At 43.5% G+C, this 27,078-nt stretch overlaps 1 protein-coding gene across 1 annotated transcript; it reads right to left on the bottom strand.

Moving 5' to 3' along the window:
• On the bottom strand, positions 1-25,246 carry LOC123804633 (chloride channel CLIC-like protein 1). Its single transcript, XM_045816993.1, has 7 exons — positions 25,140-25,246; positions 5,470-5,599; positions 4,828-4,881; positions 4,505-4,597; positions 3,556-3,702; positions 1,552-1,977; positions 1-333 (listed from the first exon to the last, which is right to left on the bottom strand). Exons 2-7 carry the CDS (start codon positions 5,596-5,598, stop codon positions 1-3), a joined length of 1,182 nt encoding a protein of 393 aa, XP_045672949.1. The 5' UTR covers position 5,599; positions 25,140-25,246.
• Between the last annotated feature and the right edge of the window lie 1,832 nt (positions 25,247-27,078).

Raw genomic sequence — 27,078 nt, 5'->3', positions numbered from 1 at the left:
TCACAAAATCCCAACACAAAAAGACCGCCTCCAAGCTGCGGTTCGAGTCCGAGTTCCTCTAGACACACGGGCCACCGGGCGGGTCCCTTCCACCTGCTGCTCCTGCGGCTCCTGCGGCTCCGGCAGCCGGGCCTGCCGGGCTGGCGGTGCTGCCCTCCTCGGGGCTGCCTTTGGCATCAGTCTGGAGCTGGGCCTTCCCTGCTGCTGCCGAGCCGTCCACGCTCCCTGAGGCCTCCCGGCCAGAGGTGAGCTCAGGGGGGGCCGGCTGCCTGCAGTGCTCCAGTGCCTCTCCGAGGGTGAGTGTTCTCCTGGGCCTCCACCAGTCCCTCTGGGCTAGAAAGTACAGAGTACATTTTGTTTCAGTTGTTTAAGTGACACACTGGGAAGGCTACTAATCACGCCTAACTGGCTTCTATGCAACGCTGAATTCATCTGGAGTGCCGGACTGTAAAGGTGTAAACACCCAGCCTCATGGAACCGTGCTGGGCAGAGTGGGACACGACGAGCCCCCTGGTCAGGACCAGGGGACCCGAACTGCCGACTCCTCCTGCCTGGTGAGAAGACAAACACTGTCTGAATACATGCTGAGTTCTGGGTGCTGGGGACACCGCGGGAACAGACCAGACAAACCCGGGCCCTGCTGGAACGTACTTGCAGGTCAGGGAGAGAACCCCGGGCAACAAACTAACAAACAAAGCATCGCGCCGTAAGTGGGCTGGGGCAGTGGGGCCCGTGGGCTACGCCGGAGGAACGGCTCCGGGTCATGAACAGCCAGCACCAAGGCTCCGAGTTCAAGGACTGGTCAGGAGTGGAGCAAGCGAGGAGGGGCCATGCAGGAACAGGTGGGGTGCGGGCAGACAGCGGGGGCCCCAGGCCACACGGCAATTTGGCGTTCAGGCTAAGTGGAGTGGGACGTCACCGGAGGACTCCTGAGATGACTGTCAGATCCACGTTCACTACAGAAGCCGGAAGGACGCCTCCACGTTCTCCAGACCCACGCGGATACCTGTCCGTATACTAGCTCCTTCGAAACGGGGTCTAATTCCTTCGGCTCTATTGTGTTCATAGCTACTTTTCAGGCTTTTACACGTGCAACTTAAACTTTGCAAAGGACAATACAAATCCCTGTCTCACACAGAAATGGGAATGTGCCTTTAAACAGTCGAAATGGTGGGGGGAAGTCCTCACATCCTGCAGGTCAGAAGCACAGTGAGGCCGGCCAACGATACCGATTTGGGAAGCCGAGGTTCTAGGTCCCCCGCCGCCTCTTCCAGCTGAGACTCAGCTCTGCTCTGGGCTCCCCGGGGCTCGGCCGCCCCCGGGGCTCCCTTCTCTCTCTCTTGAATGCTCACTGGGTGGTCTCCTGGGAATTCCCACCTGTGCTAACAAACTGCCATGAAAATCCGGACTAACTCCTGACCACAGCGAGGAGGACAGCGCATGCATGACCGGACCGCAGTGACAGAGCAGGGCAGGTCAGTTACCCACAGGTCTACAGGGAGCACCGAGGCCTCGAGCAAAGGCACAGAACACGAACCGTCGCTGACTTACACTGGACACCACCTCGGGGCGCTCTCGCGTCTCTGTGTCTGGCAAGTCAGACGTTGGAAGCACTTCTCTCCACTCTCTGTCTGATAAATCAGACACCTGGGGCGTTTCTCTCATGTCCGTCTCTGGTAAATCAGACACCGGGAGCACTTCAGGGCTCTCGTGGCCAGTGTGAATTCTCAAGTCAGCATCTCTCTCTTTCAAAACATGTCTCTTACCCTCAGACATTCTGTCATAAGGGCCTTGCTCAGAGGGGCCGATTTGGCCCCCACAGTAAGAGTCTGCATCACCTGCTCCGCCACTGGGTCTGAAGTCATTTCTCTGCTGCCGGCGCTGGTCACCTGGCTGAAAACCCTGGTATGGCTCTCTTCTGGGACCACCTGAACATCTCAGCAAATGAAGTGAGTTCCCAGCACCATAGCAGAAACCCTAGAAGGAAAAGACACACGTACTCCTGAGTACTTAATGGCTGACTTACAACAAAATTATCAAGGGCTTTTTATTCAGGGTGCTAACAAATTTTATGTAATTTAACTTGTGGCATTTGTGGATACAAACATGCTAATTTAACTTTTTTCATTAGAGGTCTCTACTACAGGGTAGCCAATGAAAATGAGAAATCACTCGGTATTAAGTAGACACTTCAATCATCTAGATGCATTCTGACCACATTATAACAATGGTGGTTAGGCTGAAGCCTAGAAATTTCCACTGGAAAGCGTTGTCTCATAATTGAGCATATGTTTTCTCCATTCACACCCATCACAGGAGGTAAATGCTGAAAACTGTTCAAAGTTGTACATCATTATGTCAACATTCTCCTGCAGGTTCATTTTTCTTTTCTTTTTTACTGCCATACAAACTTGGCCTCAGTCACAGCTGCGACCCAACAGGCTTTGAGTCAGGGTCCATGGAAACGCCCGGCAGCACTTCTCCAAGGGGGGGCCGGCGAGCCCCGGGAGGACCTGGGCGGTCCCCACTGCCCACGACACACAGGCAGGAGCCTCCCTCCCCTCCCGAGCGTAAGTGGAGTCTCCCGGGCCTCATGGACTTCCTCGCTGGTGGTTCACGGGCAGTGTGCTCGCACAGACTGGTATTTCAAAATTTCCTCAGTTTTAATTCTTACTATGTCAAGTATCAATAAATAAAACCCCCATAAATAAGAGCCTTTGTGGCCTCCAATTCTTGGGAATGCACGGGTCCCAGACACAAAATGTTCTGTAAACTAGAGATGCTCCTTTGTGAAGACAGAAGCAGCCAAGGCCTTTCTCCTCAGGCAGACAAAATGACAAGAGGTGACGGGCTTTGCACGTAATTTCAGTGTCAGAGACTGAAATTACAGTGTCACACACCTAACGTCACCTAGCAAACCCACGCCCCCAAACCACTGCGTCCTGTAACCAGAAACGGAAACAAAACCCACAGCAGCAACCATCTGAAAGTGGCGGTGAATTTGAGTCCTGAGGGAAGACACTCAGAGGCACACCTGAGGTCCTTAGGTTTTGTGTTACATGACGACCGCTCTGTGTGGGCCAGGGCTGAACACCGACGGCACAGAAAGCCAGACACTGTGGGGAAGGGGCCAGGCACATCCCCCTGTCAGGAACGCCTGCTCCTGGTCCCCAGACCGCCGGTGCTCTCGCCTTCTTCCACCCACACCCTTCCTGACGCTGTACAACCCCAGGCTGCTCCGACTCAGTGCTGCAAAAACTCGGACTGGGACAAGGAGGCCCATCTTCTCAAAGAGGATGTAAACAATTTACTTTGTATTAATTCACCAAGCGCAAAGAACCAATTTAAAAGAAGGTCGTATTTTAAATCACCGTCATGGCATCTACAAGCCAAGCTGAGCACCATGTCCGTGCTCAGGAGGAACACACGCGAGGTATGAATCAAGCTGTACCACCGAAAACCACCTTCTCCTACCACCAGGCGCTTTGCTGAAGCCTAATGACTCAGAAGTGCTTTGTTCCGTAAACCCCAGGGTCCACGGCGCTCTGTACTGACCAGGACGCCCAGGGCCACGATGATGAACAGTACAACTTGGTAGAGCACCGGGATCTCCTTCATGAGTGCTGTAACAAATTGACCAGTTCCTTTTCCAATATACTTCCATGGATCCATGACAAGGTTGATGAAGGTACCCCCCAGTGCCTAAAAAAGGTAAAAGCAACTTCATTTTTTTCCCCTCAAAAGACTAAAGCACGTACAATGGGTCAAATTCACTGGGCTAAGGCTGAAGTTGTGTTACATAAATGAAAATACTGCCATAAACTTTTAAAAATATGAAAATCACTTAACAAATATTTTTTTCCTAGAAAAAATGATAAACTATATGTTTATTAGCAAAATGACTCTGAAACAGTAACAAATTTTGCCCTGGCCAGGTAGCTCAGTTGGTTAGTATGTCATCCTAATACACCTAGGTTGCAGGTTCCATCCTGGGTCAGGGTACATGTAAGAATCAACCAGTGGATGCATAACTCTGTGGAACAACAAATCAACGCTTCTCTCTCTCCACCCCCTTCCTCTCTAAAATCTATAAATATAAAAAAATAGAGTAAAAATACTAACAATTTTTAATATATGCAAGAGTTTTTTTCACTTACTTTATATAAGTAATTTTTAAAATTATATTTTATTGATTATGCTATTACAGTTATCCCAATTTTACCCCCTCTGCCACCCTCCAGCCAGCACTCCCTCAGGCAATCCCCACACCAATGTTCCCCACCTAACTATTCAAGGACCCAAAAACCAGGCACCTAGAGCACCTGCCAATTACACACCCCCATCTCCAACCCCTGCCTCCACCCCTCACCTGATGCAAGGTTAGATACTAGCTCTAAATGGATTCTCTCTTATTATGAAAGAACATATTTACATTTTAAAACCTTCCACCTAATACCTTATATAAGTACATTCAATCCCATGTTGAATGGACAAGAAAAGGTACCAATAAAGAACATATGAACTTGGTATAATGCCGAACATATGTCCACAGCTTGATAGCCACTAACAGCACGATGCACAGCAGACACAGAAGCACCTTGAAGACGGAAAGAAGCAGAGACGGCGGGTCACTGTCAGGCTGTCCTCCTGCCAAAACTGTACCCGTCAACAAAAACAAAAGAACTGAACTCAAATGCACAAAACTATTTGCTCCAAGTTCATCAGTACCGTATTAGTGCCCTAGTACAGGTTTTTAACATAATTACGGTGAGGGGATAAAAGTATTTAAATAAACCCTGTTAACCACACCCCCTCCTCGAAGCTTACCATAAACACATTATACGGATCCACGCCAAAGGAGTCTTCAAATCGTGACTTCGGCTTTTCAGAATCATGAAACGTAAAAATAATTAAAATATCACTTAATTCAGTTGTAAAAAGAGCGTATTGTTAATGAAGACTAAAATTTTAATTTAACCTTTTTTAAAAGATTTTATTTATTTTTAGAGAAGAGAAGGGAGGGAGAAAGAAACACCAATGTGTAGTTGCCTCTTGTACACCCCCTACTGGGGACCTGGCCCGCAACCCAGGATCGTGCCCTAATTGGGAATCAAATCTGAAACCCTTTGGTTTGCAGACCAGCACTCAATCCACTGAGCCACACCAGCCAGTGCTTAATTTCATCATTTTATGACTTTGCTTGTTCTTCAACTGTATTGAACTACCCAATAGGTAAGTCTCAAATACTAACTGATAACTAAAATCAAATTAGTTTACTAGCTGATGGGTTTTACACTCAAATTCAAAACTGAAATGATCTTAGACTAGGAGTGTCATGAAAGATCCTGTGTGACTGCTAACCACTGTATCCACACGCCTCGCAGAGTGCTGAGCAAACACGCACACGCACAGACCGTCTCCGTCACGGCACTGGCGAGGCTGCACGCGCCCACGCGTGGTTGCCGATACCTGAGGTTTCCTCATCGTTCCTGAGGCTGCGTCATAGTTGAGCATGTCAGTGGGGTCGATCCAGTCGTCATCGTGTGCGTAGCCGGTTACCAGCCACAGACACGCACAGAGCAGCCGAGAACACAGCATCCTGCATGGAGACCAAGAACAATCCATAATAAACACGGTGAAATGTAATTACTTTTACAAGAAACTGTAATAACAACTGTCTACGACTTTCTAGTGCTAAGATAATGCTTTCTTTCTGAACTGAAAAAAGACTTAGCAAGATGATATTCACAAATAAATACACATCCATTCTCATTAAGACAAAACGAAAATTAGGATTTCCCACATGATTCAGCAATTCCATCCCTAGGTATGTACCAAGAAATGAAAATATAAGTCCACATAAAAACTTGTACACATGGACTTCTGGCCAAGATATAGGCGTAGGCAGACACACTGTGCCTCCTCGCACAACCAAAATAAGGACAACAATAATTTAGAAACAAAATAACAACCAGAACTGACAGAAAATTGAACTGTGTGGAAGTCGGACAAGCAAGGAGTTAAAATAGACACATTCATCCAGACCGGTAAGAGGAGCGGAGTCGGACAGCCTAGAGGGGGTCACGGCAGAATAAAAACAGTGGCACCGGGCGTGCAGGCAGTGGCTGGCAGACCCCGGGCACAGGGTGGCAAAGGAAAGACCCAGCAAGACAGTCACTGTGAAGCTGGGCATGGCACAAGGTGGCTGGCTGACCCAGCGGTCCCACATTTACACACAGATAAACCAGGCGAAACTGAGGAGCGGGACAGACCACACAACCCAGGGTCCCAGCATGGGAAACTAAAGACTCAAATCACCGATTGAAAACACCTGTGGGGGTTGAGGTGCTGGGAGAGACTCCCAGCCTCACAGGAGAGTGCGCTGGAGAGACCCACAGGGTCCTAGAAAGTGCGTAAGTCCACCCACCTGGGAATCAGTACTAGAAAGGTCCTATTTGCTTGGGGGAAGCGCAGAAGGAGCTGAAATCCAACAGAGACCAGAGCAAGCACAGTTCCCTCTCGGACCCCTCCCCCACATACAGCATTACAACCCAGTAACTGGGCTGCCCCACCCTGATTAACACCTAAGGGTCCACCCCTCACTATGTAACAGGCACATCAACACACACACACACACACACAAAATGGCCCAAATGAAAGAACAGATCAAAGCTCCAGAAAAAATACAACTAAGCGACAAAGAGATAGCCAACTTATCAGATGCACAGTTCAAAACACTGGTAACCAGGATGCTCACAGAATTGGTTGAATTTGGTCGCAAATTAGATGAAAAAATGAAGGCTATGCTAAGTGAGATGAAGGAAAATGTACAGGGAACCAACAGTGATGGGAAGGAAACTGGGACTCAAATCAATGGAGTGGACCAGAAGGAAGAAAGAAACAACCAAACAGAAAAGAACGGAGAAATAAGAATTCAAAAGAAAGGAGGGAGAGGCTTAGGAACCTCCAGGACATCTTTAAATGTTCCAACATCCGAATTACAGGGGTATGGGAAGGAGAAGAGGAAGAGCAAAAAGTGGAAAAGTTATTTGAACAAATAATAAAGGAGAACTTCCCCAATCTGGCAAAGGAAATAGACTTCCAGGAAGTCCAGGAAGCTCAGAGAGTTCCAAAGAAGTTGGACCCAAGGAGGAGCACACCAAGGTACATCATAATTATATTACCCAAGATTAAAATGAAGAAGAGAATCCTAGAAGCAGCAAGAGACAAGGAGGCAGTCACCTACAAAGGAGTTCCCATCAGACTGTCAGCTGGTTTCTCAAAAGAGACCTTACAGGCAAGAAGGGGCGGGAAAGAAGTATTCCAAGTCATGAAAGGCAAGGACCTACATCCAAGATGACTCTATCCAGCAAAGCTTTCATTTAGAATGGAAGGGCAGATAAAGTGCTTCTCAGATAAAGTCAAGTTAAAGGAGTTCATCATCACCAAGCCCTTATCTTATGAAATGTTAAAAGGACTTATCTAAGAAAAAGAAGATAAAAAACATGTACAGTAAAATGACAGCAAACTTAAAATTATTAACAACCATACCTAAAACAAAAGCAAACTAAGCAAACAACTAGAACAGGAACAGAACCACAGAAATGGAGATCACATGGAGGGTTAGCTACTGGGGAGTGGGGGGAGGAGAGGCGGGGAAAAGGTATGGAGAATACGTAGCATAGACGGTAGGTAGAAAATAGACAGGGGAAGGGCAAGAATAGTATGGGAAATGTAAAAGCTAAAGAACTTATGACACATGGCCATGACCTAAAGGGGGGGAATGTGGGTGGGAGAGGGTGTGCAGGGTAGAGGGGAATGGGGGGGTGGGGAATGGGACAACTGTAATAGCATAATCAATAAAATATATTAAAAAAAGAATTTTTAAAAAACCTTGTACACAAATATTTATAGCCACATTATTCACAATATCCACTAAGTAGGGAAAAAGTGTCCACTGATTGACGAATGGGCAAATAATATGTGGTATATCCACAGAATGGAATATTATTAGGCCATAAAGAAGAATAAAAATGTATTTTTAGGAATGAAGTATTGATACATGCTACAATATGGAGGAACCTGGAAAACATTATGGTATGTGGAAAAAAGCCAGCCACCATAAAACATATTATATGATTCCACTGATGTGAAATGTCCAAAATAGGCAATTCTATATATAGAGAAAGTAGATTCATAGGTACCTAGGGCTAGGGATATGATAAGGGACAAAAATGTGTTAGTTAAATGGTACAGGGTTTCTCTTTGAGGTGATGACAAATGATCTAAAACTGTGGCAATGGACACATACATCTGTGAATATACTAAAAACCACTGCAATATAAACTTTAAATGGATGAATTGTATGTGAGTGATTTCTAAGTAAAACTCTTATAGAAAAAAACAGGTATTTTAACCAAATCGCCCCCATTGCTTTCTAACAAATGGGAACCATGAAAGGTGCACAATGAAGACCCAGACCCCAGTAAAGATGGCACTAAGTAAGTAGTGTTCGCCTCCTCCCACGACCACATCGAGATCACAACTGCATCAGAGCGCCGCCATCATTAACAACCGCCTGCAAGCAGCTCTCTCTGGAGCATTCCCCCAACTTTGCTCTTCCCTTCCCCTTTCCTTCCCTCAAAGTGCGTACCTTTGCTTTCTTTCTCCAAAGTTCCAAGGGCCCTTCTTTTGCCTCCGTAACTTTTTTCCTAAGTGCACAAAGTCCAGGAGGCTCACTTCTTCTACATCTGTTACTTTCATAATCAGCTTTTGCTGGTTAAAAAAAAAAAAAATACCCTGACCAGTGTGGCTCAATGGATTGAGCAACATCCCACAGAGCAAAATGTAACCAGTTCGAATCCTGATCAGGGCACATGAATGGGTTGCAGATTCAGTCCCTGAGTGGGGCACACACAAGAGACAACAGATCTACATTTCTGTCTCATGTTGATGTTTCCCTTCCTTTCCCTCTTTTCCCCTTGCTTTAAAAAATAAAATAAATAGCCCTGGCTGGTGTGGTTCAATGAATTGAGTGCCAACCTGCAAACCAAAGGGTTTCCTGTTCAATTACCAGTCAGGGCACACACCTGGGTTGTGCCAGGTCCCTAGTAGGGAGTGCATGAGAGGCAACCACACATTGATGTTTCTCTCCCTTTCTCCCTCCTTCCCTCCCTCTAAAAATAAATAGATAAATGAAATCTTTTAAAATTATAAAATAAATAAAATCTTAAAAAAACACCTGCAGACTAGACAAAAAGAATTGTATAACTAAGGATACACAGCCATGTCAAGCCATGTCAAGACTGGTAGATGAGGCTGAGACACAAAATGGGTTGGTCCCACACCCACAGTGTGGCAATTAGGAAATGGGAGGGATACCTTGGCTGCAAAGGTTCCCCCTGAGAAGTAAGGAAGTCCTAGCTCAAACCAGGATCCCTACAACAGGTCATCAGTGCTGGGAAGGGAAAACCCCATAACATCTGGCTGTGAAAACCAGCAGGGTTCGCATCTGAGGAAAACAGGGGGCTGCAGGCCCTGACTGGTGTGACTCAGTGGTCTGGGCTTCATCACACAAACCAAAAGGTGGCTTGGTTGGATTCCTAATCAAGTCAAATGCCTGGGTCGCAGGCCAGGTCCCCAGCTGGGGGGGTGTGAGAGGCTACTGATAGATGTTTATCTCACACATTGCTGTTTCTCTCCCTCCTTCCCCTATCTCTGAAAATAAATGAATAAAATCTTAAAAAAAAAAAGACAAGGGGTTGCCAGAGGCCTAGATGTTCCCCTCGAGGAGCCCAAGCCAAACTCACTTGCTATGGGCTGCAGTGCAGGTGTGGGAGCTGCAAGAGCACTGGGAACACGGGGGATATAAATAGTTACATAAAGAGATATAAAGACAAAAGGAGTTCATCGCCACTAAACCATCACTACAAGAAATCTTAAAGGGACTTTGCTAAGTAGAAAAGCAAACATCAAAATATGAATTACAAAATACAGTAAGGAAGAAATTCACACTCACAAAGACAAACAGTAGAAGCAGTGGATCAAGCAACTGTAAAGCTAGTACAAAGACAAAGAAAAACTAAGAAGTTAATGTATAAATACAACAACACATTACTGGATACACACAAACACACAAAATAAAAAATGACAAAAACAATAAACATGGAAAGGATGAGTAAATATTGTAGGGGTTTATGAATGTATTCAAATTAAGCAACCATCAACTAAAAGACTGCTTATAAACATAGCTTGGTATATATAAAGCACATGGTAACCACAAACCAAAATCTACAAAATAGAAGAAATAAAGGGAAAGGAAACTAAACACAACACTGTAAGAAGTCATCAACAGACAAGATAACAAAGGAAGAAAATTATGGAAAAGAGGAGAACCACAAAAACTATCTAAAACCAATTCATAAAATAGCAATAACCACATACCTGTCAATAATTATTTTAAATGTAAATAGACTAACTGCCCCAATCGAGGACATAGGGTGACTGAATGGATAAAAGAAAGACCTGTACATATGTTGCCTATGATAGGCCCACTTTAGAGAGAGGACAAACTGAAAGTAAATGGATAGAAATAACATTTCATGCAAACAGAAAAATAACTAAACTTGGGGTAGAAATACTTATATCAGATAACACAGATGTTACAACAAGGGCTGTGACAGGAGACAAAGAAGGGTAATTCACAATGATTTTTTAAAAATCAACCCGACAAGCAGATATAATTCCTGCAAACACCTACACACCCAACACAGGAGCCCCTACGTATATGAAGCACATGCTGACAGATATAAAGGGGGAGAGCAACAGTAACAGAAGGGGCCTTCACAAACCCACTGCCCACCGGTGCACGGGTCAACCAGAAAAACACCAGCCAGGGAACAGTGGCCTTCAACGACACATTAGACCACACAGAGTTCATTGACACTTTCAGCACCTATCACCCAAAAGCAGCAAAAATAGGCATTCTTTCTGAGTACACATGCCCATTTATGCAGGATAGACCATGTTAAACCACAAAAGAAGTTTCAAAAAATTTAAGATTCAAATCCTTTCGAGCATCTTCTCTAATCAAAATAGTATGAAATCAGAAATCGATTACAAGAACACCTGAAAATCAGGGCACTACCAGTCAAGATGGAGGCGTAGGTAAATACACTTCGCCTCCTTGCCCAACTACAGGAAAAATTACAGCTAGATCACAAAACAAGTAACACCCAGATTCCTCAGAAAATCGAGCTGTACGGAAGTTTGATAACCAAGGACTGAACATTCATCCAGATGGGAGCACTTTACTACAATAGGCCATGCTACTACGACAGGGAATAAAAGCAGCTCTACCTTATACACAGAAACAAACACACTTGTTTGGCTGCCAACTTGAGGAGGCAAAGAAATATGGCCCAAATGAAAGAACAAAACAAATCTCCAGAAAAAGAACTAAACAAAAGGTTGGAGATAACCAACCTATCAGACACAGAGTTCAAAACACTGATTAGCATGGTGCTCAAAGAACTCATGGGCACTGCAACAGCATAAGGAAAACTCTGGAAGAATGAAGGTTACATTAAGTGAAATGAAGAAAAATCTCAGGGAATTAACTGTGGAAGTGATAAAGCCGGGACTCAAATCAATGAACTGAAACATAAGAAAAAAGCAAGAAGAAAAAAGAATTAAAAAAAAAAAAGGATAAACTAAGGAGCCTCCAGGACATGTCCAAACGTACCAACATCTGAATCATAGGAGTGCCGGAGGGAGAAGAGGAAGAGCAAGAAACTGAAAACTTATTTGAAAAAATAATGAAAAACAACTTCCCAAATTTGGTGAAGGAAACAGACATACAAGTCCAGGAAGCACAGAGTCCCAAATAACTTGGACCCAAAGAGAACAACTCCAAGACACATCATAATCAAAATGTCAAAGGTTAAAGATAAAGAGAGAATCTTAAAGCATCAAGAGAAAAGCACAGAGTTACCTACAAAGGTGTTCTCATAAGACTGCCAGATGATTTCTCAAAGAAACTTGTCAGGCAAGAAGGGAATGGCAAGAAGTATTCCAAGTCATGAAAAGCAAGGGCCTACAACCTAGGTTATTCTCTCCAGCAAAGTTATCATTTAGAACTGAAGGCAGATAAAGTGTTTCCCAGACAAGGTAAAGCTAGAGGAGTTCATCATCACCAAGCTCTTATTATATGAAATGTTAAAGGGACTTATCTAAGAAAAAGAAGATCAAAACTATGAACTTTAGAATGGCAACAAATTCACATTATCAACAACTGAATCTAAAAAACTAAGCAAACAACCAGAAGAGGAACGGAATCATAGATATGGGATCATTTGAAGTGCTATCATCTGGGAGGGAGCGCGGGAGAATGAGGGAAAGGTGCACAGATTAAGAAGTACAAATAGGTACAAAATAGACAGGGGAATGTTAAGAACACTATGGGAAATGGAGAAGAAGTCAAAAAACTTATATGTACAACCCATGGACATGAACTAAGGGGAGGGGGATTGCTGAAGGGAATGGAGGTACTGGACGGAGGGGGGCAAAAGGGAAAAAATTAGGACAACTTAATAGCATGAACAATAAAACTTTTTTTCTTTTAAAGAACACTGAAAAGCACAGAAACATGCTGAGGCTAAATAATTTCCTACTACACAAGAATGGGTTAACAAGATCAAGGAAGAAATCAAAAGGTACCTTGAGACAAATGAGAATGAAAACACAGTAACTCCAAATCTATGAGAAACAACCAAAACAGTTCTAAGAGGCAATTGAGAGCAACAGGGATGTATGTCAAGAAAGAATTAATATTTAAATAAGTAACCTAACCTTACAACTAAAAGAACTAGAAAGGAAGAACAAAATCCAAAGTGATTAAAAGGAAAAAAGAAAAAAGATCAGTGAAGAAATATATGAAGTCTCAAAACAAACAAACAAATGCCAAAAGAAAAAAAAATCAATGAAACCAAGAGCTGGTTCTTTGAATAGATGAACAAAATTTATAAGCTTTAGCCAGAGTTATCAAGAAAAATAGAGGATCCAAATAAGTTAAAATCAGAAATGAAAGAGAAGTAAAAGCATCATCACAAAAATGCAAAGGATTTCTCTTACATCTGGAATCTAAAATAATAAACAAACAAAACAGAAATAAACTCATTGATCCAGAGAACAAACTGATGGTTGTCAGATGGGAGAGATGGGTGAAAAAGGGGAAGGGGTTGAGATGTACAAATTTCCTGTTATGAAAACAATCACAAGCATACAAAGTACAGCAGAGAGAATATGGTCAAGAATAGTAATAACTGCCCTAGCTGGCGTAGCTCAGTGGATTGAGCGTGGACTGCAAACCAGGCATCGCAGGTTTGATTCCCAGTCAGGGCACATGCCTAGGTTGCAGGCCATGGCCCCCAGCAACCACACATTGATCTCTCTCTCTCTCTCTCTCTCTCTCAATCTCTCTCTCCCCCTTTCCTCTCTAAAAATAAATAAATAATCTTAAAAAAAAGAATAGTAGTAACTATGTATGGTACTGAGTGGTTACTAGACTTATCTGGGTGATCACTTCATAAGTTATATAAATGTCTAACCACTACATTGTATACCTGATATATAAATTTGTATTATCAACTAAAATGGAAAAACATTTATTTTTAAAAAGTGCATAGAAATGTTAAAACCTTGACAAGGTAGTATCAATATAATCAATACTTGGTAGTATTAGGATGGAAATTTGGAACAAGCTATGAATGTATACTAGGAAGTCAAAATATCTTGACTGAAAGCAAAACAGTTGTTTAAAAACACTCCAACCTATTAAACTGTTTTTAATTTTAAAAACAAGGAAAAAGAGAAAGAGCCCAAATAAATACAATAAGAAATAAAAAAGAAGTAGTAAAAACCAATACCACAGAAATATAAAGAAATACTACAAACAATTATATGCCCCAAAACTGGACAACCAGAAAGAAATAGATAAACTCCTAGAAACACACAATTTTCCAATGCTGAGTCAGGAAGGAACAGAATATCTGAACTGATTGATAACTACTAACAAAATCGAATCAGTAATCAAACAACTCTCAATGGGGGAAGATGGAGGTATAAGTAAAAACATGGCTCACCTTCTCACACAACCTCATCAAAATTACAACTAAATTATAGAACAACCATCACTCAGAACCGTCAGAAACTGAGTTGAATGGAAGTCCGACAATTATGGAACTAAAGAAACCACAGCCATCCCGACTTGTAGGAGGGGCGGAGACACACAACTGGCTGGTCCCATATCCATGTGTGGTGGATAAAAATTCGAGAGGGATATCTCCAGAGTGAGGAGTCCCAGCCCAGGGTTCCAAGGCCAGGAAGATAAGCCCCCATAACTTCTGGCTGTAAAAACCAGCAGGAATTGAGTTGGTAGAAGAAACTACTGGATTCCCAAGAAGTTCTTCTTGAAGGGTCTGCACACAGTCTCGCACAGATTCATTCCCTCTGAGCTCCAGCACCAGGTAGCAGCTTGAAAGGCACCAGTGGCATTCAAGGAGGAACTGAAGTGTCTGGCATCAAAGAAAGAGCTCGGGGACAGCTTTCTTCCAGACAGAAGGGTGGACACAGGCTATTGATCCTTTTCTGAATCCTTCCCCAGACAGCCAGCAATTGGTTGCCATATCTGAGATTTCATCAACCTGGCTCACAGGGACTGCCCATCCTGGTGACTTCCTGAGTCTCCACCCCACCCAACTTCGGACCCACCAGAGCTGTTTCCAGTGGCTTTTCCATATATGTGGTTTGTCTTAGCTCATGCTTCGCATTCTCCTAATGTTCTCAAACAAGCAACAGCTGGCCTCAGTGGGACCCTAGCCCCCATACCTCTTGATCAGTGGCTCCAGGCATGGCACTAGCAGCAGCCAGCCTTAGATTACAGGTTGGATTTACCTGGGAACCTCCAAGCTGAGCACAAGTAGCAGCCACCTGCAGATTCCTTTGTGACATGCTGGGTGGCTCTGGGAAGAACACAGTTGGTGGCTGACCTCGGCCTGCACATTCAGTGGACAGCTACAGACCACATCAAAGTACCACCATCCTACACCTGCATAGCTGATCCTCCACCAAGGGTGGAGGTTGGTGGTTAGTGATCACAGCTAGTCCTTGTGTTGCAGAAAATCACTTACACGCGGAGAGATGACGAAGCACAAACTTTATTACCCAGGGGCTCAGAGGGGAATCCCAAATTCTGAGCCCCGATCTTTACTTTCCCGGGGTTTAGTCCCGGGCTTCCTGCCTACGTGGCGAAGCAAGGTTACAGAAGCTAAATGTGGAAGTTAGGTCTAGCTACCTTATATGGGAGACAAAAGAGCAAAACGCAGGAGGAAATTTGCAGAAGCTACAGAGCACAGGGGCTTATCATGGGAGTTAGTGTACGACCCTGAGATAACTGGCCGTTGCCTTGGTGACGACTGGTCAGCTTCTACAGTCCTGTGTGAAATTTTGCAAGTGTTACAGTTACAGAGGAACTTCTGGAGTTTTTCTTTTCCTGCCACACTTGCAGCTGATCAGCCTGGGTAAATCCCTCCCACTGACCTTCCAAAAGCAATCCAGGCTCAACTATAGGAGGGCGAACCTCAAGTACCCAGCTTGGGTGATGGGGCAGGCTGTGCCATTTACTGAACCTACAGGACAATGACTACATTATGCCACACTACCAAGACAGGGAGTCATAGCAGCCCTGCCTAACACATAGAAATAAACACAGGGAGGCTACCAAAATGAGGAAGACAAAGAAAGATGGCCCGAATGAAAGAACAGATCAAAACTCCAAAAAAACAGCTATAAGAAATGGAGAGAAGTAGGCTCTCACATGCAGAGTTCAACACACTGGTTATAAGGATGCTCAAGGAACTTTGTGAGGACCTCAACAGCATAAAAAAAGATCCAGGCAGAAATGAAGAATATACTAATTGAAATAAAGAACAATTTACAGGGAATGAATAATGAAGTGGATGAAGCCAAAAAGAAAATCAATGATTTAGAACACAAGGAAGAAAAAAAAAAACAAGAAGAAAACAGAATCCAAATAAACCAGAATAGTATAAGCAGCCTAAGGGACAGCTTCAAGCAAACACTTGCATCATAGGGGTGCCAGAAGAAAAAAGAGCAAGAAATTAGAAACCTATTTGAAAAAATAATGAAAGAAAACTTCCTGAATTTGGTGAAGGAAATAGACACACAAGTCCAGGAAGCACAGAGAGTTCCAAATAAGATGGATACAAATAGGCCCACTCCAAAACATATAATTAAAATGCCGAAAGCTAAAGAGAGAATCTTAAAAGCAGCAAGTTACCTACAAAGGAGTTCCTTTAAAGCTGTCAGTTGATTTCTCAAAGGACTGGAATGAATTGGCAAGAAATATTCAAAGTGATGAAAAGCAAGGGCTTAGAGCCAAGATTGTTCTACCCAGCAAAGCTATCATTTAGAATCAAAGGACAGATAAAGAGCTTCCCAGACAAGACAAAATTAAAGGAGTTCATTATCATCAAAACATCACTATATGAAATGTTAAAGGGACTTAAGAAAAAGATCACAACTATGAAAATAAATGACAATAAACACATATCAACAACTGAATCTAAAAAACTAAGCAAATAAGAAGAATGGAGACAGAATCAGGGATATGGAGAGTGTTTTGATGGTTGCCAGATGGGAGGTCAGTTTGGGGAATGGGTGAAGAGGTGAGGGGATTAAGAAGTACAAATTGATAGCTACAGAATAGCCATGGGGATGTAAAAGACAGTATAGGAAATGGAGTAGCAAAGAACTTACGCGTATGACTCATGGACATGACCAAAGGTGTGGGGATTGCATAAGGGAGTGGGGGGAGAGAGGTAAAGGGAAAAATTATGTAATAGCATAATCAATAAAATATAATTTTTAAGAATCCCCAACAAACAAAAGCCCAAGTCAAGATAGCTTCTCATATGAATTTTACCAAACATTCAGAGAATGATCTCAAACTCTTCAAAAAAACTGAAAATGAAGGAAGGCTCCCAAGCTCATTTTACCAATCCAGCATTACCCTGACACTGAAGTAGACATAGCTACTACAAATAAAGTTATAGGCCAATATCCCTGATGAACACAGATGCAAATATCCTCTACAAAAATTGAGCAAACTGAATTTAGCAATACACTGAAAAGATCATACATGGTGATCAGGTGGGATTTATTCCCAGGATCAAAAGCTGGTTCAATATCTGCAAATCAATTAACGTGATACACCATGTAAACAAAAGCAAGGATAAAAACCATTATGATCATATCAATAGACGCAAAAAAAAAAGATTCAACAAAATCCAGCACCCGTTCATGATAAACACTCTCAGCAAAGTGGGAACAAAGGGAACACACCTCAACACAATATATGACAAACCTACCACTAACATTATACTCAATGGTGAAAAGCTGAAAGTTTTTTAAGATCAGGAACAAGACAAGGATGTCCACTGTCACCACTTTTATTCAACATAGTATTGGAAGCGCTGGCCATAGCAATCAGACAACAAAAAGAAATAAAAGGCATCCAAATTGGAAATAAAGAAGTCATTATTTGCACAGTATCTCTATGATACTGTACATAGAGAACCCTAAAGAGTCCACCACAAAAACTATTAGAACTAATAAATGGGAATGGCTGTTCTTAAACAAGCCTTTTAAGAATTATTAAATGCTCATGTCCATGGTTCATACTTATAAGTTCTTTGGCTTCTACATTTCCCATACTACTCTTACCCTCCCCCTGTCTATTTTGTACCTACCACCTTTGCCGCTTACTCTCTGTACCTTTTCCCCCTTTCTACCCCTCCCACTCCCCTGTTGCTAATCCTCCATGTGATCTCTGCTTCTGTGGTTCTGTTCCTGTTCTAGTTGTTTGCTTAGTTTGCTTTTGTCTTTGTTTTAGGTGTGGTTGTTAATAATTGTGAGTTTGCTGTCATTTTACTGTACATGTTTTAATAGCATAATCAATAAAGTATATTTTAAAATAATAGTATCACAACAATAACAACAACAAATAATTATTAAATGCTGCCCTGGCTGGTGTAGCTCAGTGGATTGAGTGCAGGCTGTGAACCAAAGGGTCGCCGGTTCAATTCCCTGTCGGGGTACATGCCTGGGTTGCAGGCCAGGTCCCTAGTGGGGGCTGTATGAGAGGCAAACACACACTATGTTTTCCTCCCTCTTTTTCTCTCTCCTTTCCCCTCTCTCCAAAAATAAAATATATATATAAAAAAGAATTATTAGCCCTGGCTGGCGTAGCTCAATGGATTGAGCGCGGGCTGTGAACCAAAGTATCACAGGTTTGATTCCCAGTCAGGGCACATGCCTGGGTTGCAGGCCATGGACCCCAGCAACCACACATTGATATTTCTCTCTCTCTCTCCCCCCCCCTCCCTTCCCTCTCTAAAAATAAATAAATAAAATCTTTTAAAAATCTTTGCTTTATAAAAAAAAAGAATTATTAAATGTTGAACACATTTTTAAAATGAATAAATGAATTCAGTAAAGTAGCAGAAAACAAAATTTTTTTTTAAGATTTTATTTATTTTTAGAGAGGGAAGGGAGGGAGAAAGAGAGAGAGAGAAACATCAATGTGCGGTTGCTGGGGGCTGTGGCCTGCAACCCAGGCATGTGCCCTGGCTGAGAATTGAAACTGCGACACTTTGGTTCGAAGCCTGCGCTCAATCCACTGAGCTACGCCAGCCAGGGCCGGAAAACAAAATTAATATTCAGAAATCAGTTGCATTTCATATACTAATAACCATCAGAAAGAGAAATTTAAAAAAAAGCAATCCCACTTGCAATTGTTTCAGGAGACTAAAATATCTAGGATTAAATTTAACCAAGGAGGTAAAAGACCTATACTTAAAAAACTAAGACACTGAAGAAGATACCAATAAATGGAAGACTGTACTTTGCTCATGGATAAAAAGAATTAACATGATTAAAATGTCCATACTACCCAAGGCAATCTACAGATTCAATGCAATCCCTATCAAAATATCAATTTTACATGGAACTAGAACAAATAATCCTAAAATTTATATGGAATGACAGAAGGACCCCACATAGCCAAAGCCATCTTGTGAAAGAAGAAAAAGTTGGAGGAATCACGCTACCTAATAAAATATGCAAAGCTACAGTAATCAAAACAGCATGGTGCTGGAATTGAGAGAGATATATACCAATGGAACAGAATGGAGAACCCAGAAATAAGCCCGAGAACCCAGAAATAAACCCACAACTAAATGGTCAATCTATAAGAAAGGAGGCAAGAACGTACAATGGGGTAAAGACAGTCTCTCCAATAAAAAGTGATGGGAAAACTGCACAGATACACGCAAAAGAATGAAACTAGACCACCTTCCTACAGTTATATAAGAATACCCGATATTGACTAAAGATCTAAATTTAAGACTCAAAATCATAAAACTCCTAGAAGATAGGCAGTAAACTCTCTGACGTTGCTCTTAGTAATACAATGGTGGGCAAAAGTAGGTTTATAGTTGTAATACAAATAAATACTATAATAATTAATAGACAATAAGAATAAACTCTGGCTTTACATACTCACAACTGTAAACCTACTTTTGCCCACTAGTGTATTTTTTCTGTTACATTTCCTTGGGCAAAAGAAACAAAATAAAAAATAAACAAATGGGACTATATCAAACTAAAAAGTTTTCTTTTAAGATTTTATTTATTTATTTTTAGAGAGGGAAGGCGGGGGGGGGGGGGAGAGAGAAACATCAATGTGCGGCTGCTGGGGGCCATGGCCTGCAACCTAGGCATGTGCCCTGACTGGGAATCGAACCTGCGATGTCTGGTTCGCAGTCTGCGCTCAATCCACTGAGCTACACCAGCCAGGGCTAAAAAGTTTTTGCACAGTCAAAGAAACTATCAACAAAACATAGTGATAGCTTACTGAATGGGAGAAGATATTCACCAGTCATACATCCCACTAGGGGTTAATACCTAAAATATAATATATAAGGAATTCATACAACTTAATACCAAAAACCCCAAACAATCTGATTGGAAAAATGGGCAGAGGACCTGAACAGACATTTCTCCAAAGAAGACATACACATGGCCAACAGACAAATGAAAAGATGCTCAGCATCACTAATCATCAGAGAGATGCAAATTATACTACAAGATATCACCTCACACCAGTCAAAATGGGTATAAATCAACAAATGACATCAGTAAATCAACAAGCAAGTGCTGGTGAAGATATGGAGAGAAGAGAACCTCTTTGTACCTATTGGTGGGATTATTAATTGGTGCAGTCCCTATGGAAAACAATATGCAGGTTCCTCAAAAAATTAAAAGTAGAAGTACCATATGAGCCCACAATTCTACTTCTGGTTATTTATCCAAAGAAAATTAAAACACTAGTTTGAAAAGCTATATGCACCCCTGTGTTCACTGAAGCACTATTTACAACAGCCAAGATATGGAAGCAACGTAAATACTTTCTGATACACAAATGGACATAGATGTGGTATTGGATTGGCCAAGAAGTTTGTTTACTTTTTCCTGTAAAATAAAAGACATTTTTTCATTTTCACCAATAATTTTATGATTTGGATATTTTGAGTATGTAGGCTATCTTCCACTATCGTCTTCTAGTGGGGAGAGGCCAGGGGTGCTGCTAAACACATTCCAATCCATAAGACAGCCCCACAGCAAAGAATTATCTGGCCAAAATGTCAACAGTACCAAGAAACACCACAAACCACCATTGACACGTTTGATCAGTCACAGCATCTTCTCCATACACTGCACACATTTTTTGTGTGTGTTTTCAGTTGAGTTTTTACCTTTCTTGAAATAATAAAGCATAATACGCTGAAAATGTATATATTCTTCCATTTTCAGTATCAACATAGCTGCACAAAAATTCATCACTTTTGTTAAGTTTTTTAAAATGCACGCTGATGACAACTGTCACAATACAGTCTAACAAAATTGTTTTGAATAAAGTTAAAGACAACTAAGCACTACTTGAACCATCTCACAGAAAAAGCTAAATGAACTTTTTGGCCAACCCAACACATATATAAAATGTAATATTTCCCAGAGATAAAAATAAAGCCAACCTTGCCATTTTCAACAAGAGGATATTGTGGACCTAGAGAGTACTAAGTGAGATAAGTATAACAGACAAGGGCACTTTTTACTTACATATGGGATCTAAAAAACAAACAAAACAGAAACAAACAAGAAATTGATGGCTGCCAGATGGGAAGGGGGTTGAGAGGATGGGTAAAAAGAAGAAGGGATTAAGTTGCACAAATTGCTAATCATAAACACAGTCCCAGGGATGTAAATTACAGCATAGGGAATACACTCAAGAATATTATAATAACCATGTATGGTGCCACATGGGTACTAGATTTATCTGGGTGATCACTTCAAAAGTTATATAAATGTCCAATCACTATCTTATACACCTGACACATAATATGTGTCAACTGGAATTAAATATTTTTATTTTAAAATTAAGATTCAAATGAGGTGAGTGTACTCTCACACCACTGAGAAAAAGGTATCCTGCTCCATCTAAGCCTCTCCGTACACACTGTCAAACTGTTTCAGCACTGGACTACCTCCTCTACTCAACACTGTCCAACACAGCAGCCATCGGACCCATAGGGCTATTTACCTTTAAACCAACTAAGTAAACTAAAACATTCAGTTCCTGCTTCACACGCGTGGCTAGTGGCTACCACACTGGACAGTGCAGATATGGAAGGTTTTCAGCATCTTCTGTTGGGCAGCCTGCTGCAGCCCTGTCACGGATAAGGATCCGTACGGTAAGGGAGTTCCAAGATAAGAAAGCTTTGGGTCCTGCCCATAAATGACATACAGTCAAATTGTAAGATTGAAAGTAACTCCAGGCTGACCTACGCTACTCTGTGCTTCTAGTGTGTTTATCCCTCTGGGAAAACACACAGTGAAATTAGCTCCTTACTGGTCTGTCTCATCAGCTAGCACAGCGGTTCCCAAGCTGGGCTGTGCAGGAGAATCACCTGTGGAGCTTCTAAAATGCCCGCCCCTCTGGCTGCATCCCAGTGCAATTAAATCAGAATCCTCGGGGGTGCGACCCAGGCACTGGGATTCTGGAAGCTCCCCAGGTGACTCCAACATGCAGTGAAGGCAGCAAACCACTGGCCCGAGATGTGAACTGTTAGAGCAAAGGTGACATCTTACTCAAATCTGAATTCCCCTTCCCGATGACGTCCCCACCTTGCCCCTACACATCTCCAAGCCCCACACCTACCCAGCGGCTGGCGCATGGAAGACGGTCAGTAAATGCCAGGGAGGCAGGATGGACAGGGCATGGCGACGCAGGCTGGGACGGCACCGCCCAAGTGAAAAGCCTGACTGACTACTGCTTTCAAGGGTGCTGGAAGATGACACCAGCATTGAGGGTACAGACTGTGGAGAAAACCGGATTCAGAGCCCAACAGGAGACTGAAGCAGAAAAAGGATGTGAGCTGGAAAGAGTGGTGGCAGGGAGGACAGGAAGAGCACACATGACCCATTCTGAAGACGAATTCTGCAGGCCTCAGTGACTGAGCTCAGGGAAAGGGAAAGGGAAAGGAAAAGCACGATGACAAACATGAGTCCAGGATTTCTAGGTCCACCACCAGCAATAACAGGATATCATTAACTTAGGGGAAAAAAGAGCCCTGCCCGGTGCAGCTCAGCTGCTTGGAGCCATCATCTAATAAACCAAAAGGTCACAGGTTCGATTCCCAGTCAGGGCACATGCCTAGATTGTAGGTTTGGTCTCTAGTCAGGGTGTGTCCGAGAAGCAACAGATTGATGTTTCTCTCTCGTATAGATGTTTCTATCTGCCCCCCCACCTCTAAACCAGAGGTCAGACGGTGAAATAGCCACCAGAGGCCAGCAGTGCACTGTGGGAACGAGACTGGAGATCTGGAAACACAGCACTGAAGGGGCGTCATCCCAGGGAGGTGACTCAAAGCCTTTCAAACAGGTGATTTTTGACTGCGATGCCCACAAACTCATGCTGCTGGCAACCACGCCACATCCTCACCGATCAACAGGGGATGGAGAGCTCTCTACCAGGCAAGGGTGAGCAAAGCAGAAATGATGGGAGACCGGGGTGAGGCCCATTAGTGGAGTCAGCTGCAAATTCAAGTCCTCCTGGCAAACCCCCAGGGTCAATGACTTAAGGCTGGAACTTCCTGCGAAACTGATTTCATGCTTCCTCCAAACAAAGCTGCATCTATCCCTGGTGGGGACCTTGTTAAAAACCAATTCTAATTGAGTAAGTCTGAGGTGGGCCCAAGAGTCTGCATTTCCCCAAGTTCCCCGTGCTGGCAGAGATGTTGGCCCACAGACCAAGCTCTGGGAAGTGAAGAGGACGAGTAACCCAACCACCCATGCTGGTTCAGCTCGATGGTGGCACCTGTGAATCCAATACTTGCTAGTAATGGTCTCTCTCCCCCAGTTCCTACTTTTTATCATTTTTCATATGGGTCAAGCTTTAACACTGATAACAAAATTATAATAAGTCATACCTCGGTATTTGTAGGCTTCAGGACTGATCAGACCCTGTACTCATTGCATTTTGACAAGAAAAAAATATTTCAGCACTCAGCACTTGCTAGAGACTTGTCTCACTTGCTAGAACTTTTTTCAGACCCCACAGCACCAACAAGAGAAAATGCATCATCACTCGTTGCTTGTTGGGTACTGATCCATTTGGATACTCATTACAAGTTCCAGAACGAATGAACCAGAAGTACCAAGGTACCACTGTATATATAATCCTAAAAGCTAGTCTTCAGTTACGCCAAACACTGCTACATGCATTCATTCCTTTAACCTCCCAAAACCTCTTGGAAGTACTACTGCTGTTATCTCCATTTTACACATGAGGAAAACAAGGTGCCCAAGGTCACTCAGCTAGCTAGTGTCAGTGAGGCAGGACAGTGAGAAGCTAGGGTAATTCCTTGACACGTGGATTAAGGGAAACTGAAACAAGATAATCATACAAGACCAAACAATTTCGGCAATTTACAGTCAGCTAATGATTCCCAAGGTTTTATCTTCCTTAACCAAGGGCGCTTAGGAGCAAATAAGTGGTTTGCACATCCCAGGCTGTTCTGGGAACAGAACCGCCTAAGTCCGGGTCCGGCTTCAATGACTTTCTTTAAAAATTAACCGAATCAGAAAATAACCTGACCTCACTATACACATATTTTAATGAATCACCACAGTGAAGGACACGCCTGGAAAGCTAATGAACATTCTGTTAAGACTTTCCCTAGGATTCCGCTGGGCAAAGGAAGATAAAAAGCCTCGGGCAAAGGAGCCTGCAAGCGCGCTCTCTCCAGAGCTCGCCCAGCCTCCTCTCCTCTCTCTGCCGCCTTCCTCCTAAACTCTAAGGCACCGCACGAGGCTGCAAGGCAGGGAGCAGTGGGCAGACGCAGTTTCCTGGGACCGTGGCCCTCGCGCCGGAGCGCGAGCCTAGCCAGCTCCCAGGTGAAGATGATAACCGTGAAGCCGCCCCGGGGCCCCACATTCCTCAGCGCTGTCGGAAACACCTGACTGCTTGTTCACCACTCAGGAAACATGTATCTCGAACTTTCACATTTATCTGGAGTTTTTCAAAATTCCCCACCACTAAATCCGGGCATTTCTGACAACGGTGATTGTTCAAACGCTTCGCAAAGTTTTCAGAGATAACCGAACTCTAACAAGTCAACCAACGTTCGTCCGGGTCGGCTACGCACTCGCCCGTCCCGCTTCCCCGGGCCGCTCGTAGAACAGCGAAGCGAAGCTTATCGGCGACCGCGAAGGTCCGGGAGATGAGGCGGCCCGCTGGCCGGGGGACGAGGGGGCGGGGGCGGGGGCTCGCCCTCCCCGGTAAACGCAGCGCTTCGAACAGCCCGCCAGCGCGGGAGCGCGCGGACTTCATCCAGCGGGCAGCGCCGCCGCCTCTCCGCCGCCCCCGGAACCAGCCCGGGACACCCCAAAGCCCCGCAACACAGCCCGCCAGCCAGCCACACAACCGCAGCGACACTTACGTCCGCAGTCGCCACCCCAGACCTCTTCCAGAAGAGAGACACCAGCTCGCACCGAGGACCGCTTCTGCAGACGCCCAGCCTCCGACTCGCGCTCAGCGACTCGCTCCGCCCACAGCTGTGCGTCTTCCCGGGCGCGCCGCTGATTGGCTCGCCGAGGGGGCGGGGCCTGCCTCTGTGGGCTGGATTTCCGTCCAGGGTTTGAATGACACGCCGAAGCAAAATGTGTGAAATAGGTAAAAAGCGTATTTTTTGGTCTTGACTTATAACTGTGCTTGTGTAATATTTACCATAACACCCGGAAACCTATTTTGAGCACACTACTATAAATGGAGTGTAAGGAATGGAAACAATCGTCTTATGGGACAGGGCAGAGGGATTGCTTTGTGTTATCTGCTGGCCTTGCAATCTCAGGAAACTCTCCCAAGAGAAAGGGGCGAGTTTTACACACCAGGAGGAAATGAGAGACGTACACAAGTTATTGGCAACAAATTTAAAATAGCTTAACATTTGGTATATAAAGTAGTACTTGAGTGTACATGTTGTTTATTACAATTTTTAAAAATAAATACACTTGACATAAATGTTATCATCTTAACCACTTTCCAAGTGTATAATTCGTCATTACATGCATTCACATTGTTGTGCAACTGTCACTGCCATCCCATCTCCTTAACTCTTTCATCCTGCCAAACTGAAATTCTGGATTAAACAACTCATCACTTCTGCTCTGCCCACCACCATTCCCCTTCGTATCTCTATGAATTTGACAACTCTAGGGACTTCCTATAAGTGGAAGTAGTATTTGTCTCTTTGTGGCTGGCTTATTCCACTCAGCATAATACTCTCAAGGATCATCCATGCTGTAGGATGTCAACATTTCCTTCCTTTTCTAAGGCTCAATAGTACTCCGTTGTATTGTATACCAAAGTTTCTTTACCTACTAACCCCTTGGTGGACTCTTGGGTTGCCTACACCTCTATGGCTCTTTTGAGTAATACTGCTATGAATGTGAGTGTACAAATCTCTTTTCAAGTCCCTGCTTCCAATTCTTTTTGGCATGCACCGGGAAGTGAGTACACTGGATCATATGGTAGTTTTATTCTTAACGTTTTGGGGAACCACTATACTGTTTCCCACAGTGGCTGTACCATTTTACATTCTCACCAACAGTGCACAAGAGTTCCAGTTTCTTCACATCCTTCCCAACACTGTTTTTTAGACCGGCCATTCTAATGGATGTGAGGTGGCCTCATGATTTTCATTTTCATTTCCCTAATGATTAGTGGTGTCCAGCATATTTGCATGTGCTTATGGGCCATTTGTCTGTCTTCTTTGGAGAAACATGTATTTGAGTCCTTTTCCCAATTTAAAATCAGGATGATAGTTTGGGGAAAGGGACTGCTATTGAGGTGCAGGAGTTCTTTCTTCTGGATATTAACTCTATCAGATATATGCTTTGCAAATATTTTCTCCCATTTCATGGGTTGCCCCACTCTGTTGACTATATCCTTGGCTTACCACAATTTAAAAAAGTTAAAACATTTCACAAATAAAATGTGAAGCAGACCCCTGAAGCTTCTGGCAAGGACTTCAGAACTTCTGCACCACCCTCCCATGCCCACTGTCCTTCCCAGCACCCCCAAATGAGAAAGGTCCAGAGAACGTACACACTCCGGTGCTCATGTTCTCTCTCTGACGTGAACCTCCCCGAACCTGCTCACCTCCATGCAGAAGACAGTGTGCAGAAGACAGAAAGGAAGAAGGACACACGGAACCAGACACTTACTGCAGGAAGATCACTTCCAGTGCTTATGACCTCATGCACTGCAGAATGGATTCCAGAGCCCACATGCAAGAGGATCTTCAATGTTTACTACTTCATAGTGGAAAAGGTGGAACCCTAAATTTTATGAACATTTTTGCCCGGAGGTTGAGCTGG

Source organism: Phyllostomus hastatus, unplaced genomic scaffold (genome assembly GCF_019186645.2).
Source record: "Phyllostomus hastatus isolate PE091 unplaced genomic scaffold, TTU_PhHast_1.1 phas_scaffold_216, whole genome shotgun sequence".
NCBI lineage: Eukaryota > Metazoa > Chordata > Mammalia > Chiroptera > Phyllostomidae > Phyllostomus > Phyllostomus hastatus.
The sequence above is the reverse complement of the archived record's forward strand: the minus strand, read 5'-3'. Positions and strand labels throughout refer to the sequence as shown.